The following is a 16,682-nucleotide window of genomic DNA, read 5'->3' on the forward strand; positions in this document are numbered from 1 at the left end:
GAACATTGCATGATTAGTCTGTAATATCATTACTCTGACGTTTCAATTGCATGTAAGTTCTATTCGAGGATGAAGCTTATTGGCATGTAAATTCTACTTGACGTCTCAACTGAATGAGCCGTCTTTTATTGACTACTTGTTTGATTTTCTTACAAAATTTGGTAAGGTTGAGTTTCCCTAATGAATTTGGTACTAACCTCGTTGAAATTTGGCAACAATGGTCATCAAATTCAAACTTAACCGCGTTGACTCCAAGGAAAACCAGACAACTGGAAGTCCATAATATATAAACCCCGTAGGCTTCAATTTTCAATTTTTTAATTTCTCTCTTACATCATAGACTAAAACTGAGTTTAAAAATAATAATAATAATACTAAAAGGTCGTACCCAGTGCACAAGGCTCCCGCTTTACGCAGGGTCTGGGAGAGGTGAATGTCGGCTAGCCTTACCCCCATTAAAAAAAATTAAAATTTTCACCATGAAACACACGCACTTGAAATGTAGCCTATCAAAGTTTTTCTCTAGACATTTATAAAAGGGAGTAACCTTAAGATTATTTTCAAGAAATCTATTGTAATCACTCAAATGGTTAAGATGATAGGATGGGAGTTGAGCACTCTGAATCTATATGCATTGATGTTGTGCAATTATGCTGACCATTAGATTGGGCAAGCAAGAAAATCAATCAAATCGTTGGGCTGATTGCTAATGCAATAGAAAAATTAGAATTAGATTACTATATAAATCATCGCATAAAACATATTCAGCCCAACTTCGTACCTTTATACTATTTGGTGAGACACTTGCAACAGTAGCTCCGATTGAAGTTTTGAGGAAGCCGACTGTGGGGAACAACAGTTAAACTGCCGATGCATTTTAAACGAGGAAACAAACACTTACATTATTCAACGCAGAATGACCAATCGGTGAGTTTTTCAATTTACAACCTGTAAAATTCACTTGCCTCTGACACGCATGAGTCCAAGTTAGTAAGTTGTTCCCAGCTGACTTGCAATTTTGAGATAGAGGTTAAGCTGCATGTATTTGAAATGTCCATGTCAGTAGAGTGCATGTATACATCGACTCACAGCTCTCTCTCGTAGAACAAGTGAGATGACCATCTAAGTAAAGCAGCCCCTCGGAAACAAAATTGCTTGCATCATACATGGTATGTGAAGTGAGACAATATCTTATCTTCACTTGCAGTGAGTGCACCATTTTCTGTTTTGATGAGCTAGTGTATCATTTGACGATATCACAGAACACGAGTGGGTTGTCCTACAAGCATAAAGGTTTCCATGCTGGTGACCCTTAAACTGTGACCACGGCAAGCTTAAGTTATAAATAGTTTCATGTGTTTGGACTTTGGATTTTTTTTCCATATCTCTATGTTAAATAATCGCCAGTCCTGTAAGCCCTTTCTAGAGATTTTGCAGTTCTGTTCTTGACTGCATCTTGAGCCCTGGAAGGTTACTAAAAGCCGGATCTAACTAATGAAAAATAACCGTCCGTTGTGCCTTCTTGTATTTGTTTATGATCTCCAAGAGAGACATATATATTTCTGCAAAAAAATTTCCTGTTTCCTAAAGAAAGCATGACAACCGAGATGCATGCATGCCACTGGGAGATTCAGTAGAAATTCCAGTAATATATCATCAACTTGTATAGGACAGCTGAAACAGAATACCATGATTTCCGATTTCCGATTTCCTAATAACACACTCGACTATTCAGATCTAAGCAGAGAAAAAATGGACTTTCTACTGCTCATATTACAAGTTCATATTTAAACCAGTTAGTAAATGCAAATCTGAAAACTGTTACGCATGGATGATGTCTAACACTATCTATTATCTTCCTTCATCAAAATCATATTGCATCCTGCTTGGTGTTCCTGTTGGTCCTGCATTGAGGAAAATATCCTTTTATCCTGGAAAATAATTTAAAGACAGTTTTACACAAGGAAGCATTCAGTGTCTCCAATAACACCCCTCATTTGAGTTGAAATTTCATTCAAACACCACCAATTTACTTATAACACCCCGCATTTGAATGCAAATGTATGACAAGACTGCCTAAAACTGAAAGAGAATAGAAATGTTCATTACCAATTGTTTAACATATTAAGAACAAAATATCCATCAATAGCCACGTTAAGTCAACCACAAGGATATACTCATTACCCTGAAAAGGAAAGCTCGAGAAGTTTAGTCAAGTTTACCTTTCGGATACCACCTCTCGGCAGGTACTATTTTATACATTGGTTCAAATTCATGTTTCTCACAAGGGAAAGGAACAATGCTCCATGACCAGAAGGAACAGAAGTAGTGTAACTGGTCAACAATATGCTTACTGTCAAGGGAAATTAATTTGTGATTGTACAGGCATGATAGATGTGTTGGATGGTGGTCTGTGTAAATTAGAACATATACATTCACAAGTAAGTCCTAATCCAGCTTCCAATAACCCAAAAAGGAGAAGGAAAAGAAAAACAACCACGTATTCAATAAGATACGAGTTAGATATGAAAAACTGTTTAAAGGATGAATATCAAAGTTTGAATTGGAATATTTCTCCAAGACCTATATTACACAAGCTGCTATGAGTATAAAACCTTAGCGGCATCTTCATGTGTCGTTGTTGTGTTCATCAGAAGCAATGGAACACTGCCTCTGTACTTGGAATGGAGAGACTGCAAGAAATTGGAACAGTGATGTTAGGATATCTCAAGACTCAAGTGAGGATCATGGGAAACAGTATGCAAATTTGAAAGCAACACACAGAGAGATAGAGTTGTTAAAACCAACCTCAATTTGCTAACAATTAAGTTTCACTGGAGCAAAACGTGAAACACCTAGAGGACAACTAAATAAACACAAACAATACAAAACCCACCTCGTTTCCTCCTCTTCGCAACAGCACCATTCCTCTTCCGCTGAAGAAAAAAAGCCTTGGTAATCAAATTGCAGACCAAGTACACAAACTGAACCGAGTCATTGGCCAGAATCGAATATGTAATCTTCTTATAGTACTCCTACAGCATTTCAACAAACAGGTCCACCGCAAGATAGTTTACATAATTTCGGCAATCAAGCATTCCTGTTTTCTACTGAAGACATGACGACCCCGATGCTTGAATTCCTGCTGGGAGATTCTGCAGAAATTCCAAATATACATTCCAACACATTGACTTTTACCGGACAACTGCACCTGAATACTGTGAATTCAGATTGCCTAATAAGCACACTTGAATTTCAAATCTTAAACGGGAAAAACGACGATCTTTATACTGTTCACACAGACGCACACAAATACACACTAGAGTTCATATTCAGCAAGTTCAAATTTGTTTCGGCACCAAGCTACCTCATGTCATGAGCAATAATCAAAGAGTACGCGATGGGTTTTCCAGCTTGATATCCTATATTTTCACTGCAATATTAAGATTCAAACTTTGCTCGAGGAAATCAAACCCGCGAAACAGGACCAATCAAAAACAAAAAAATGAAAGGCTAATCAGAGCTAGAATAACAGCCAGAAGAATGTCTTATTCAACAAATTCTCACTTATGTATCGTCTTCTTTGCCTCAACCACCCTACCAACAGTCGGTTGGCATAAAAGCAAAGCTGGATAACATCCGGAATCAGAGATTCATACAACAACATAAACCTAAAGACTGCATCAGCAACAGGACGCAAAGGAAAAACTTTTTACACTCACTTTCTTGCCTTCCTTCCTACTGCAGTATGAACACTGAGCATATAAAATTCAAGCCATGATGATAACGCATACATTATGAAACAGAATTAAAATAAACATTATAAAAAACTTCAATATCGTAGTAACAAAGTAAGCACACCGTGAGCTAGAACCGCCCAACGTCTCTAAGATTAGGAGGCCTAAAATTTAGAGGATGAGTTTCCGGGGTGGCCTTTTCGTCTTGTTTCCACATCTTGATTGTCTTGTCAGCTTCACAAGTAACCAGCCTTGTGCCAGTGACATCGTAGCAAAGAGCATAAATCCCAGCTTCACTCTCCAGCGAGCCCGGTTGTACAATTGTTTGGGATTGCTGGAAGTTGTGGCCGCTCTTCCAATCCCAAAACCACAAGCTACCGTTGTCGCCTCCTGTAGCCATAACTCCATCTTCATTGACGGCCATCGCGTTGATAATGGACTTCTGTTGGGAGAGCATGTTGTGCAAAAACTCCCCCCTCGGAAGGTTGAACTTTTTGATGGTGTTTGTTGAAGCCGATGCGAAGCAATTACCCCGATCTAGCTTAGGATGATGTGTCATTGCCCGCACCGATTTCTTATGATGCGTTAAAGTTGAAAAGGTTTTTCCCTTTCTAAGGTCCCACAGCTTGACAGTTGTATCGTGAGACCCGCTAATAACTTGTGGATCCGTTGGGAGAGTGAGAAGGGAGCAAACTGCATCTTCGTGTCCAGTCAATGCATGAACTTGCACATTCTTGAGACGAACATCCCAAACACGGCATGCGCTATCCCGTCCCCCGGTGACTAAAACATCAAGAGTCGGATGGAGAGCCATGCTGTAGACGCCACTAAGATGACCATGATATGAACGGATAACCTTGTTCTGTTCAAGGTCCCAGCATTTGACTTGTTTGTCATCGCCAGCCGAGAACAAATAGGGTTGCCTGGTGCTAACGGCAAGACTTCGTATTTGCCCAATGTGTCCGGTAAGAGAAAGTTGTAGCGTCCCGCTTGCTACGTCCCATATTTTGATTGTCCGGTCTGCAGATCCTGTACAGAACCATCTGTTGCTTGGATCAAAAGCAACAGAGCGAACCCATCCTAGGTGGCCACTGATGACCCTGTAAATCTTCCACGGGCTATGCCAAACGGGACGTGGCCAATTTCGGGCTAAATCCAACGTTGTTGAACACCTCTGATCGCGGGAACGGGACGAACCAGGAGCAGAAAAAACCGAAGTGCCATCAGCAATATTAATCGGCGCCTTGGCCTTGTTGGGTGTAGATGGACTCAAAAACAAATCAGCGTTTTGATCTCCTTGGGCAGTAGTAGGATTTGGATCAAGGGGAAGAGCGTTGGACGATTCATCGCGGTCGGCAGCGGGGTTTTGTCGATCAGCCGTCGGTTTAAGTCCACCGTACTCCATGCTTGCCTTGTAAGTCATGCGAATTTTTTTAGTCTGCAGGTCAGGAGGGGCCAGTTCGCTGCCATGGGTGGGGAAAAATAAATCGCCAGGTCTCTTTAGAGATTTAGAAATCAAATTTCCAAGTGACGAGTCCATTGGCTTTTCTTGTTTCTAAGAAAAGTTGATCAACTCCTCTATATATATATAGTTTTCGTTGGCTCCCACTGGGAAACAAACCCTAATTATACTCGGAATTGGAATCTAAAATAGTTTCCTGCAAGTAGTAGGATTCCTTAACTTAGGGTTTGTATTAGGTTATTAATTATTACATATTACATTCTCCGGGTTATTCTGCGTAAAGGAAAACCTAATTCCTGTTAGACGTACAGTTAGAACTTGAATGTGGGAACCAAGAAGTATGGGCTGTCAGTTTTATATATCAGTTTTCTATCTCCACATGTGGTCTTCGACAAGTCAGGCACGGGCAGCATGGAGATGATCATGGACTTGTTAATTTTATATTTGTCCTCAGCATGTGCAGCATGGACTGCTTGTTAGTTTATAGGTCCTCAAACACATGCACCACGTGCAGCATATTCCTGATGTATTAAGTACGTAAATATAAATACATGCAGCCTCTCTTTGTAGAGGATTGATCACAGTGAAAACCTTGTGTAGAGTTATATCTTTCCTGTGTGTTTTGTTTTCCCTACAATCTACAATCCTAGATCTTTTTTGGTATACAGAGCCTCTTAAGTCCAACGACAAACGATCCATAATTTTTTTTCCAGTATGTCTTCCAACAACAACAACACCTTCCCTGATTCCCAGCAAACCCCACCACCTGCAACTGCTCTAATCAACATGTCTTCGTCCATGACTACCGTTGTCAACATCAAGCTCGATAGGACTAACTATCCGTTATGGTTAGCCCAGATTCTTCCAATCCTTAAGAGCCGTGATCTTATGGGGTATGTGGATGGTTCCGTTGTCTGTCCATCCAAGTATCTCGCTGGAAGCATCACTGTCAATCCCGCCTACAACACTTGGATGCAGCAAGACCAAATGATCCTGAGTTGGATCAATGGCTCCCTTACAGCCTCTGTCCTTGCTACTGTGGCAAGCAAACGATCAGCTCGTGCAACATGGGAAGCACTGGAGCAAAGGTATGCTTCTTCTTCGCAGAATCGAATTCTTTTCCTGCGAAATGAACTACTCCAATGTAAGAAGGGTGATTTATCTATTGCTGACTTTCTTGATAAGATGAATGCCATTGCTGACAATTTGGCTCTAGTTGGTAAGCCTGTAGACGATGATGAACTCGTCCAAATCATTTTGAATAATCTAGGTTCCGCGTTCGAAATGACGGTTAATGCAGCACAGGCACGTGATACTCCGATCACGTACCCTACTCTTGAATCTCTTCTCCTGACTACAGAGAGGAGAATGGCTGAACAAATTGTTTCACTAGTTGAATCAGCCCCTGTGAATGCCTTTGTAGCTGCAAGAGGACGTGGTGGACGTTCTCGTGGTGGTGGACGAGCTGGCTTTTCGTCTAACCGTGGTGGTGTCAACCAACGAGGCTTTGGTCCTCGCAACAACAACAATAATTACCAACGTGTTCCTGCCAGTAATGGGGAACGTTGTGGAGGAGGACGAATAACCTGCCAGATTTGTGGAAAAGAAGGGCATCCTGCCCTTGACTGTTACCAGCGCATGAATGCTGCATACGAAGGACGCATTCCAGCCCAGCGTCTCAGTGCAATGGCCTCCTCATCCATCCCCTTGAACCGTCAGAAAAATGGTTCGTGGTTAATTGATACAGGCGCTAATGCACATATCACACCTGATCTCCAGAATTTGGTTAATCCTAAAGCGTACAACGGTAATGAAAACATTGGTGGTGTAGGTAATGATACTGGACTCGCTATTGCTCACTCTGGTTCAAATCAAATTAATGCTACTTCTTGCTCATTTAACCTTAAGAATGTTTTACATTGTCCGTCAGCCTCTACCAATATTATCTCTGCCCATAGATTTACCCTAGATAACAAATGCTACATTCTAATTTTTCCATATTATTTTGTTGTTAAGGACCTCAAGACCAAGAGGACGATTTTCCAAGGGAGGTGTGAGAATGGGTTGTACCCATTTCCAAATGGCCGTGGAGTATCCAATCATCCTTTTTCAGCGTTTGTAGGCGTCCGTGTCTCTGCACAGAAGTGGCATTCTCGTCTAGGGCATCCTGCTTCTACAATCATAAAGTTTTTAATTTTGAATAATCAAGTGCCAATTCATGGCACAAGTGATGTCAAGTTTTGTCAGTCTTGTCCGTTAGGCAAAAGTTCCAAGTTGCCTTTCAGTTCATCCGAGTCTGTTTCCATGTTTCCCTTAGAACTTTTACATTCAGATGTTTGGTGCTCTCCAGTAATTTCAAATGAAGGTTTTCGTTATTATTTATTATTTGTGGATGATTTTTCACGATACTCTTGGATTTTTCCCATGAAAAATAAATCAGAAGTGTTCGAGATTTTTGTTAAATTCAAAACAAAAGTTGAAAATATGTTTAATTGTTCAATTAAAACTCTACAATGTGATGAAGGTGGAGAATACAAGAGTCATGCATTCAGTCAATTTCTTACTTTGCATGGAATTTCTCAAAGGTTTTCATGTCCCAAACATCCTGAACAAAATGGTCTCGCTGAGAGAAAACATCGTCACATTGTTGAAACTGGTTTAGTCATGTTGTCTCATGCTCATGTTCCTTCCAAATTTTGGTTTGATGCTTTTTTAACGGCAACATATCTAATTAATCGACTCCCTACTCGTGTATTGTATAATACTTCACCCTATGAAAAATTGTTTCACAAAAAGCCTAAATATGAGTCATTCAAAGTGTTTGGGAGTCGTTGTTTTCCTTGGTTGAGACCGTATACTAAAAATAAACTTGAGTCCAAATCTAAGTCTTGTGTATTTTTAGGGTATTCGCTGGATCATCAAGGATATAAATGTTTGGATTTATCCACGAGACGAGTTTATTTGTCTCGCCATGTCCTATTCGATGAGGACTCTTTTCCTTTCCAGGAACTCACACCTTCAGTGGAATGCGTTGATAACGGTACTGTATCTTGCCATGATTTATTTTTTAATTATCCAAATGCTTTCCCTCAAGTCGTGTCTCCCTCCACTACTCCACCTCCACCTGCGTCATCATCTGTGTTACACCCACAAATTAATCCTAACCAATCTCCATTGCTGCTACCACTTATTAGCCAACCTATAATACCTCCACCATCTCCAAATCATCTCAACGTGTCTCCCCAACATCCTAGACAACCTACATCAGCCATAGGACCCTCAAATGAGCAAGAAATAGTTTCGTGTGTCCCAAATAATGAACCAGTGAGTGAGTCCGTGCAAGAATCACAGCAACATCATCCAATGACTACTCGTTCCCAAACTGGTGTTCGTAAACCAAACCCTAAATATGCATTGCATGTTGTTACTACTGACAACCTTGTTGAACCCACTTGTTTTAGTCAGGCTGTAAAACATCAGGAGTGGAGAGATGCAATGGTAAAAGAGTTCAATGCTCTGCAACGGTGTGGGACATGGAGTTTGGTGCCCTATCATTCTCAGATGAACTTGCTTCCTAACAAATGGGTGTATAAAATAAAACGGCGTGCAGATGGTTCCATAGAACGTCATAAGGCAAGGTTAGTAGCCAATGGCTTCCATCAAAAACAAGGGATTGACTACACTGAGACCTTTAGCCCAGTGGTTAAACATAGTACTATTCGGATGGTTCTTAGTCTTGCAGTATCGAATAAATGGCATGTTCGTCAACTGGACGTCCAGAACGCCTTTTTACATGGCTATCTAGCAGAAGAGGTGTATATGAGACAGCCCGCAGGGTTTGTCGATCAGCAATGCCCAACTCATGTTTGTAAACTGCAGAGAAGTTTGTATGGTTTGAAACAAGCACCTCGTGCTTGGTTTCAAAGGTTTTCCGAATTTTTACTTCAGTTGGGTTTTCAAGCATCAAAGTGTGACTATTCATTATTTGTGTTCAAAAATCGTGGGGTTTATTTGATTCTTTTGATCTACGTCGATGATATTTTGTTGACAGGGAATAGTCCAGTTCAAATGAATCATTTAATCCAGAAGCTTGGTACGTTGTTTTCGATGAAGGATTTGGGGCCTCTTCATTACTTTCTTGGTGTTGAAGTAACATATTTCAACAACAATATGCATCTGGATCAGTCCAAGTATGCTCTTGATCTCTTGAAACGCACCAAATTCATGGATGCTAAACCTATCTCTACCCCAGTTCCCTGTGGACAAAAGTTGAGTGCTTGGGATGGTGAGACGCACAGTGATCCTCAAACTTACAGAAGTGTTGTTGGTGCCTTGCAATACTTGACAATAACAAGGCCAGATTTGTCTTATGCTGTTAACCAGGTGTGTCAATTTATGCATTCCCCAAAAACTACTCATTGGCTGGCTGTAAAACGGATTCTACGTTATGTGAAGGCAACGTATGATCATGGCCTGGTATATAAACCAGGAGGAATGCAACTCAGTGCTTTCTCAGACGCGGATTATGCCGGTGATCCGGACACGAGACATTCTACTGGTGGCTTTTGTATTTACTTGGGTTCGAACTTAGTTTCATGGAGTTCAAAGAAGCAGAAGACAGTGTCTCGTTCTAGCACTGAGGCCGAATACAGACAACTTGCGTACACTGCTGCTGAAATATCTTGGTTGCGTTCGTTGTTCAGGGACTTGCAACTTAATCTTGCTTGTCCTACGATTTGGTGTGATAATATTTCCTCAATTTCCCTGGCGTCTAATCCAGTTTTTCACTCACGCACCAAGCACTTGGAAGTTGATTATCATTATGTGAGAGAAAAGGTAGTTCGTGGAGAGCTGCTAGTGAATTTCATATGTTCCCAAGATCAAGTTGCAGACCTATGTACAAAAGGTTTGTCTTCTGCACGCTTCAAAATGCTGGTGTCCAAGCTTCCAGTCGTTTCTCGTTCTGTTAGCTTGCGGGGGGATGTTAGACGTACAGTTAGAACTTGAATGTGGGAACCAAGAAGTATGGGCTGTCAGTTTTATATATCAGTTTTCTATCTCCACATGTGGTCTTCGACAAGTCAGGCACGGGCAGCATGGAGATGATCATGGACTTGTTAATTTTATATTTGTCCTCAGCATGTGCAGCATGGACTGCTTGTTAGTTTATAGGTCCTCAAACACATGCACCACGTGCAGCATATTCCTGATGTATTAAGTACGTAAATATAAATACATGCAGCCTCTCTTTGTAGAGGATTGATCACAGTGAAAACCTTGTGTAGAGTTATATCTTTCCTGTGTGTTTTGTTTTCCCTACAATCTACAATCCTAGATCTTTTAATTCCAAGTGGGAAAGTAAAGAGAACCCTAATTATTAAGGAGAACCCTAATTATTACATATTACCTTCTCCGGGTTATTCTGAAACTTCATCTTCTTCGCCTGCAACCTCCATTCTTCAAAATTTTAATCATCGATTGAAACTGGCCACTGGCTTCATGACTTTTACAGTCCGATTTGAACCACCTTCCTCACCGTCAAACCCCAATCCCATCGGTGGTGCGCTCTCAAAATCCTCAAACAGCACCATCGTCAGAGCCTCCATAGCCAAATCAACAACGAGGTCTTCTCGTCCAGCCTAAAACAGACGGCACCGCATCGTCTCGCCCTTCGCAGCCTCCATCTTGCTCGCCGGCTCTCTGTGAAAGTCCTCGGTCGAGTTGTCCATGTGCAGCACCCACAAGGAATTGAACCTGGCAAGGAAAAAAGGTTTAGCCTGCTTAGGAGTTGGGAATTGATTAAGAACTGATGGGGTTCAACTTTTTGTTTCTTTATCCAGCCGTTCAGGTTAATAGACTTTCAGACTATTGACAAAAAGGACTTTCAGACTTCTTGTTTTGGTTTTCAATTTTCTTTAATGAATCAATTTTTGTTTTTAAATAAATATTAAGAATCGTTGACACTGTTAAATTAAGAGTTATTAAATGACATAATTAGAATGAGATATGGCAGGAGATACAAAATTAGGGACAGCAGATCCCTAATCACTAGCTTCGATGGACTTAACATTGTTCATCGAGTCGTCGTACCCAGTGCACAAGGCTCCCGCTTTACGCAGGGTCTGGGAGAGGTGAATGTCGGCTAGCCTTACCCCCATTTTATGGAGAGGTTGCTCCCAAGTTTCGAACCCGAGACCTACCGCTCATGGGCGAATACACTTACCCGAGACCTAACATTGTTCATCGAGTAAACGAGCAAAATGTATTTTCGTGGTTAAACAATTACATGAAGTTGTACATGCTTGTGACGAATTTTTATTTTAACAAGACAATAAATTCGATCAAAACAGTATAATTAAATTTGAATTTGAGTGCAGAAAAGACTGCTCTCCCTTAGGACTAGCCAATTATAAGTAATGCCTCCTACTTTAGAGTTTACCTCACTAGAGTAACAGGTCAAATATTTGATTCTGCGAGCGTACCACAATTAAATAATGTTGTTAACTAATATTGATTTCTAATCGAGTGTTGAAGTGACAACAATTTTTTTTATTCCAAGAAATTAAATCATGTACAGAAATCCAATCGTCTGTAGGAGAATCACAAAAGATAAAGTGAAAATAATAAGAAAAATTGGTCATCAAGATCTTTATGCGTATTCGAAGCTATAAACTAGTTGTTGATTATTATTAGTATAATGGTGATTTTGTATAAAACTAATTAAAAGTTACAATATTAACAATATATCAATAATATTTATGTTAATTATAAATAGGTTAATCATGTATTACGATACTTAAATGCATTTAAAATAAATAAAAATTACAAAATTTGCCACTACAGCTGGCACCCACTACACCCATTTCTCATATTTTTTATATTTTGGAAATAAGTCAATAAGGATTAGACACTGTGATACCGTGTTTGTTTCTTGATTCTGCTTTTTACAATTGGATTCAGACAATGTGTTACAGTCCCCATTTACTGCTTTCATTTTTTCCATCACTCACACGTCTCCTCCATGTTTTTTTTTAGACACTATAATGCAATGTTCGTTTCCTAGTTTTGTTTTTTACTTTTAAATTTAGACATTGTGTTGCAGTGTTTGTTTCATGGTTCTGTTTTTTCCATCTCTCACACGCCTCCTAAGCTTTAGACACTGTAATGGAGTGTCTGTTATGTTTTTTACTTTTGGATTTAGACAATGTAATGCAATGTCTGTTTTCTGGTTCTGTTTTTTACATTTTGATTCAAACATTGCAGTGCATTGCTTGTTTTTTGGTTCCGTTTTCTTGAGTTGAGTAGATTGTTCCATGTTAACAAAGGGCACGAAAGAGATAGTGAAAGAATATTCATGTTCTAACTATTTATAATAGTTTAAAGCCCATATGACATTTATAGAGAGAATGAGACATAGAATGATAGAAGAGTCAAGTTCTAACTATTTACAATGGCTTAAAGTCCATGGTGTATTCATCATTGACCTATACCTAATTAATAAAAATATAACATTGATTAAGTCTAAAACAAAAAATATGTCATTGATATACGACTAAATAGTAAATTTTTTATTGATTTTTGGCTAAACTACCTTTATTATAATTACCTCAACATCAAATAGTCTCTAATATTATTGAAGCGTGGCCAACCTTTATGCAAGTAGTCACTGAAATTAATTTGATTACATATATTACAACGATCAGATCTCTCTTGTTTGGAACATTGGAAAAAAATTTATATATATATATATATTAACAAACAATATTATTTGCACTAAGGGGGAGGGGTGAGCTAAGCCTCACAATGGGTAAGCAATAATATGATTCAAATTCGCCTTTTTGGTGATAATCGAACTTAAGATCTCTCACTTACAAGTAAAGAGGAATATCACTAGACCGTAGTACTAAGTGGCTATAAGTTTCTACATTTAAGTTGGAAAATAATTAATATTCATGGTTCAAAACTGCAGCTATAGAAATTGTGATTCAAGATAAATTCTTCTTCTATTCCATATATGCGTGGTTTCATTATAAAACAACACTCTATCATGCAAAATAGTGAACTAACTAAGGAAGACTAGTTGAACAAAGGCTTTGGTTTCATAACAATACTACTATAGAACACTTTTTTTTTTTGTCAATTAGAGAAATATAATAAAGTCGAAGAATGCAGAGTATAACCAACCAAAAGAATACAAAGAGAAGCTACATAATGAAAAAAATTTCAAGGTAGACCCGAACCTCCCCTAGTCCTCAAGTGGCTCCGCCGCTGAGTTTGGATGATAGATTTTTCAGTGTGACAGTCACATCGTCACATAATGTTATTGTTTAATGATCAAGTGATAACATGTGTGTTTATTATCAAAATTACACCTTAGATCCATAACACATCAATCGTCATCAGTAAGTGTGGATCCACATATGAACGAAGGTGTGGTTGGGACCCACTGGAGGTTGAAAAGCACGCCTGCAAAGCCCACCAAGTGTTTGAAGTAATGCATGATCTATATACCTTGGTAAATTAAGCGGCACAGGATCTCGACAACACTCAGCATATTGTTTCTATCTAAATACTAGATCTTTAACTATGACTTCCAAAGTTCGAATCGTGTGCATACACCATTGATGATCAATCATGTCGTCCATCTATCATATTATTTCTATCTAAATACTAGATCTTTAATTGTGACTTCCAAAGTTCGAATTGTGTGCATACACTATTGATGATCAATCATGTTGTCCATCTATATTGATATAACACGTACCAACTCTTTTATAAGCACATATAAAATCTGTTTCTCTCTAATATAGTATTATACTCTCAACACTCGATGGATCCGGCGAAGAGTTTACACTCAACACTTTGATCAATTCGGCCAATTAATTGTGTCTGAAATTAGTCTCCAAATAGGGTCGCAAAGATGATGAAAGCATGTTGAGAAAGAATTCAAAAACTTATCACATATGTTCCCCATCTTCTTGTCCACTCTCCACTTGGGCTGTCTGGCACCATTTGCTTTTATCTTCCAAATAATCAGGATTTACAGCTTTCATTTCAAACACAAAAATAATAATTCAAAAGAATCTAGAAAATCAAGTTGCTTTTTATCACAGTAGTAAAAATGTGTTGAACTCTTACATGACGGTATGTGTTTAAATTCTGTTAGTGACTAATCAAACATTCTAACAAAATCTATTGTTTGACAAAAAAACAAAAATAAAAAAAGATGTGCATGTTTTTTTTTAATTTGTAGATAAAAAAGAAAATTAACAAAAAGTCCAAAAAAACTTTAGTTTTAATGAAAAATGACAAATAAAGGTATAGTGAATACTGAATAGTATCAAGAAAAGATAAAAACGTAGTTTTTCGTTAAAATTCTCTGGATATAAAGCATTACCAATTGGATTGGATGTTTTGGATCCCAATCCCCATATCTAATCTTCGAATTATTATGATTAGCCAGGTGTCTCCTGGGCCACATGTCATTTCGTTGGGCTGAAAAATATGGTCGAAATCAGGACCCAGTTTATGTACTTTCATTCCAGACGTACACTGCAACTGTGATATGCTGATATATGCCCCAGCTAGCTAAAAGTCCAAATTATTAATGTGGTGCAGCTAAGCGCGAGCTGTTTTTTTCCTCCTTTTTCTTAACGTCAAAAGAAAATTTTCCGATAACCCCGAAAGAATCGATTATCGATATGATGCAAGGACGTGTTAAGATTGCACTGAACTTGCACTTTATATGTGCCACAATTCTTTAGCACTTTCTGATCTCTTATCCTCACACTTGTCTTAGTTAGATTTCCAATCTCATTGGATTTTTCTTTTATATGCTTTGTCTTTAATCTATTTAAGCGAATATCTTTAGATGTTAACATTTTTCACCAAAGATTAAATTTCATATTTACTCCCTCATGTGTTTCATCTAACAACACTATCTCATGATTATCATCTACGGAAAAAACATACATCAAAAGATATCATCTTACAAAAACAATCCCAAACATAAACAAATTTGTTGTAAAAATGCCTTACAAAATCAAATTCCAGACATACCTTAAAATTGTAAGACGTAAAAAACACACGCTTTATGCATGCAACTTGTCAAATCTCATCAATTTTTCCTTTTTTCCATAATTTATGATCACTCACCAATTAAGAAAACCCGCTAGTGATTAAATTCCCATACAACAACTTTTTTCTCAACATTGAAATATCCATCATTAACCATAATTGAGGAAATTGGATTGAAAATTGACAATCTATAGGTGCAAATTAATTCCATAAAATTGTTCTAACATCTACAATTATCAAATACTTTATCATCATAAAGGGATCATCTCCAGACCATTTCTTTCTAATCTACTAAGTCTGGGATTCAAATTATTAAAATTTGATCAAACGTCTAAAGTTATTATAACATTTAAAGTGAGTCCTTATTTGTAGTCGTTTGATCATTTTTTGATGGTCAGGATCCCCGAACTTAATGAATTAGGAGGAAGAGATCTGGAGAGGATCCCTTTCCTTTATCATCCACGCCCAGTTAGGTCCCATTTAAGTATCTTTAACATTTAGCCCTTTTTTTTTGTTAGTGGTCCAATTTTTTGTTGATCTAAACGATCATATACGAGTTGTTAATTGGTAACTTTAAATGATCATCTAGTTATGCAGAAATTGATAATAGTTGCGGATCTTATCAATAGCCTCAAATTTTTTTTTCGTTTACAATTATTGTTTACGAAATTTAAATTTAGAATTTCACTGACAAAGCAGAGATTGAGTATTAGTTCGTTAAATAATTCAAATGAAGTTTCGACCAAACGCACTCTTACCCCAATATGACTCATTTTGCTCACTATTTGAGAATAGTATCGCACATATGGTGCCACCCATATGTCTACTTACTGTATAAATCTGCTACATCCACCCAAAAGAGAAAATGGTCGACAGAAATTTCATCGTACAAGCATCTGGCACAAAATCGCATGGTGATTTCGTAGCCATCTTTACTATTCTCCCACATGGTATGCCTAATTGAACTAATTCCTCCATGTAACAGTAAACTTTGGTTTTAAAGAAGAAGCGATATACCACTGAATTCTAAAAGTAAAAAAATTTACGATGTCATGCAATACAACATGAAAATAGTCTATCAAGAGACATCGATATGAAGAGTAACATAAAATGGAATATGATGAGAGTAAAATATTTCCGATCAATTAATCTCAACATTACATTCATAACGAATCTAAACACAAAGTTATAAATATTAACTTAGCGCATCAAAATATCAATATCGATGGATGAAGAGGACATGGTGTTGTTAATCCTTGAAAAGGCAAGGCTACCAAACTTATTTCCCTTTGCTGTGCTGGTAGCTGGTAGCCATATCCATCGCATCGGATTGAACACAGACGGCAAAAAGGACCAGTGTCGCAATCAACGCACGTGATAAAATAGATTAACTGCACGAGTTGAAT

At 38.2% G+C, this 16,682-nt stretch overlaps 1 protein-coding gene and 1 long non-coding RNA gene across 3 annotated transcripts; both read right to left on the reverse strand.

Moving 5' to 3' along the window:
- Nucleotides 1–2,503: 2,503 nt before the first annotated feature.
- LOC126606716 (uncharacterized) lies at nucleotides 2,504–3,218 on the reverse strand. Its single transcript, XR_007617340.1, has 2 exons — nucleotides 2,897–3,218; nucleotides 2,504–2,693 (listed from the first exon to the last, which is right to left on the reverse strand). It is a non-coding gene; the product is annotated as an uncharacterized LOC126606716 (long non-coding RNA).
- Nucleotides 3,219–3,524: 306 nt separating this feature from the next.
- On the reverse strand, nucleotides 3,525–11,116 carry LOC126606699 (protein pleiotropic regulatory locus 1-like). 2 transcript variants are annotated; one of them, XM_050274087.1, is made up of 2 exons: nucleotides 10,607–11,116; nucleotides 3,525–5,200 (listed from the first exon to the last, which is right to left on the reverse strand). In XM_050274087.1, exon 2 carries the CDS (start codon nucleotides 5,158–5,160, stop codon nucleotides 3,868–3,870), a length of 1,293 nt encoding a protein of 430 aa, XP_050130044.1. In that variant the 5' UTR covers nucleotides 5,161–5,200; nucleotides 10,607–11,116; the 3' UTR covers nucleotides 3,525–3,867. The 2 variants fall into 2 exon arrangements, with proteins under 2 accessions (XP_050130044.1, XP_050130043.1); XM_050274086.1 differs by having other exon boundaries at nucleotides 3,525–5,395.
- Between the last annotated feature and the right edge of the window lie 5,566 nt (nucleotides 11,117–16,682).

The sequence above is a fragment of the Malus sylvestris genome, chromosome 16, assembly GCF_916048215.2.
Source record: "Malus sylvestris chromosome 16, drMalSylv7.2, whole genome shotgun sequence".
In the NCBI taxonomy this organism is placed as follows: Eukaryota; Viridiplantae; Streptophyta; class Magnoliopsida; order Rosales; family Rosaceae; genus Malus; species Malus sylvestris.

Excerpts from the sequence above, each read along its gene's own strand:
- LOC126606699 (XM_050274086.1), bottom strand. The coding sequence starts at position 5,277 with ATGGACTCGTCACTTGGAAATTTGATTTCTAAATCTCTAAAGAGACCT.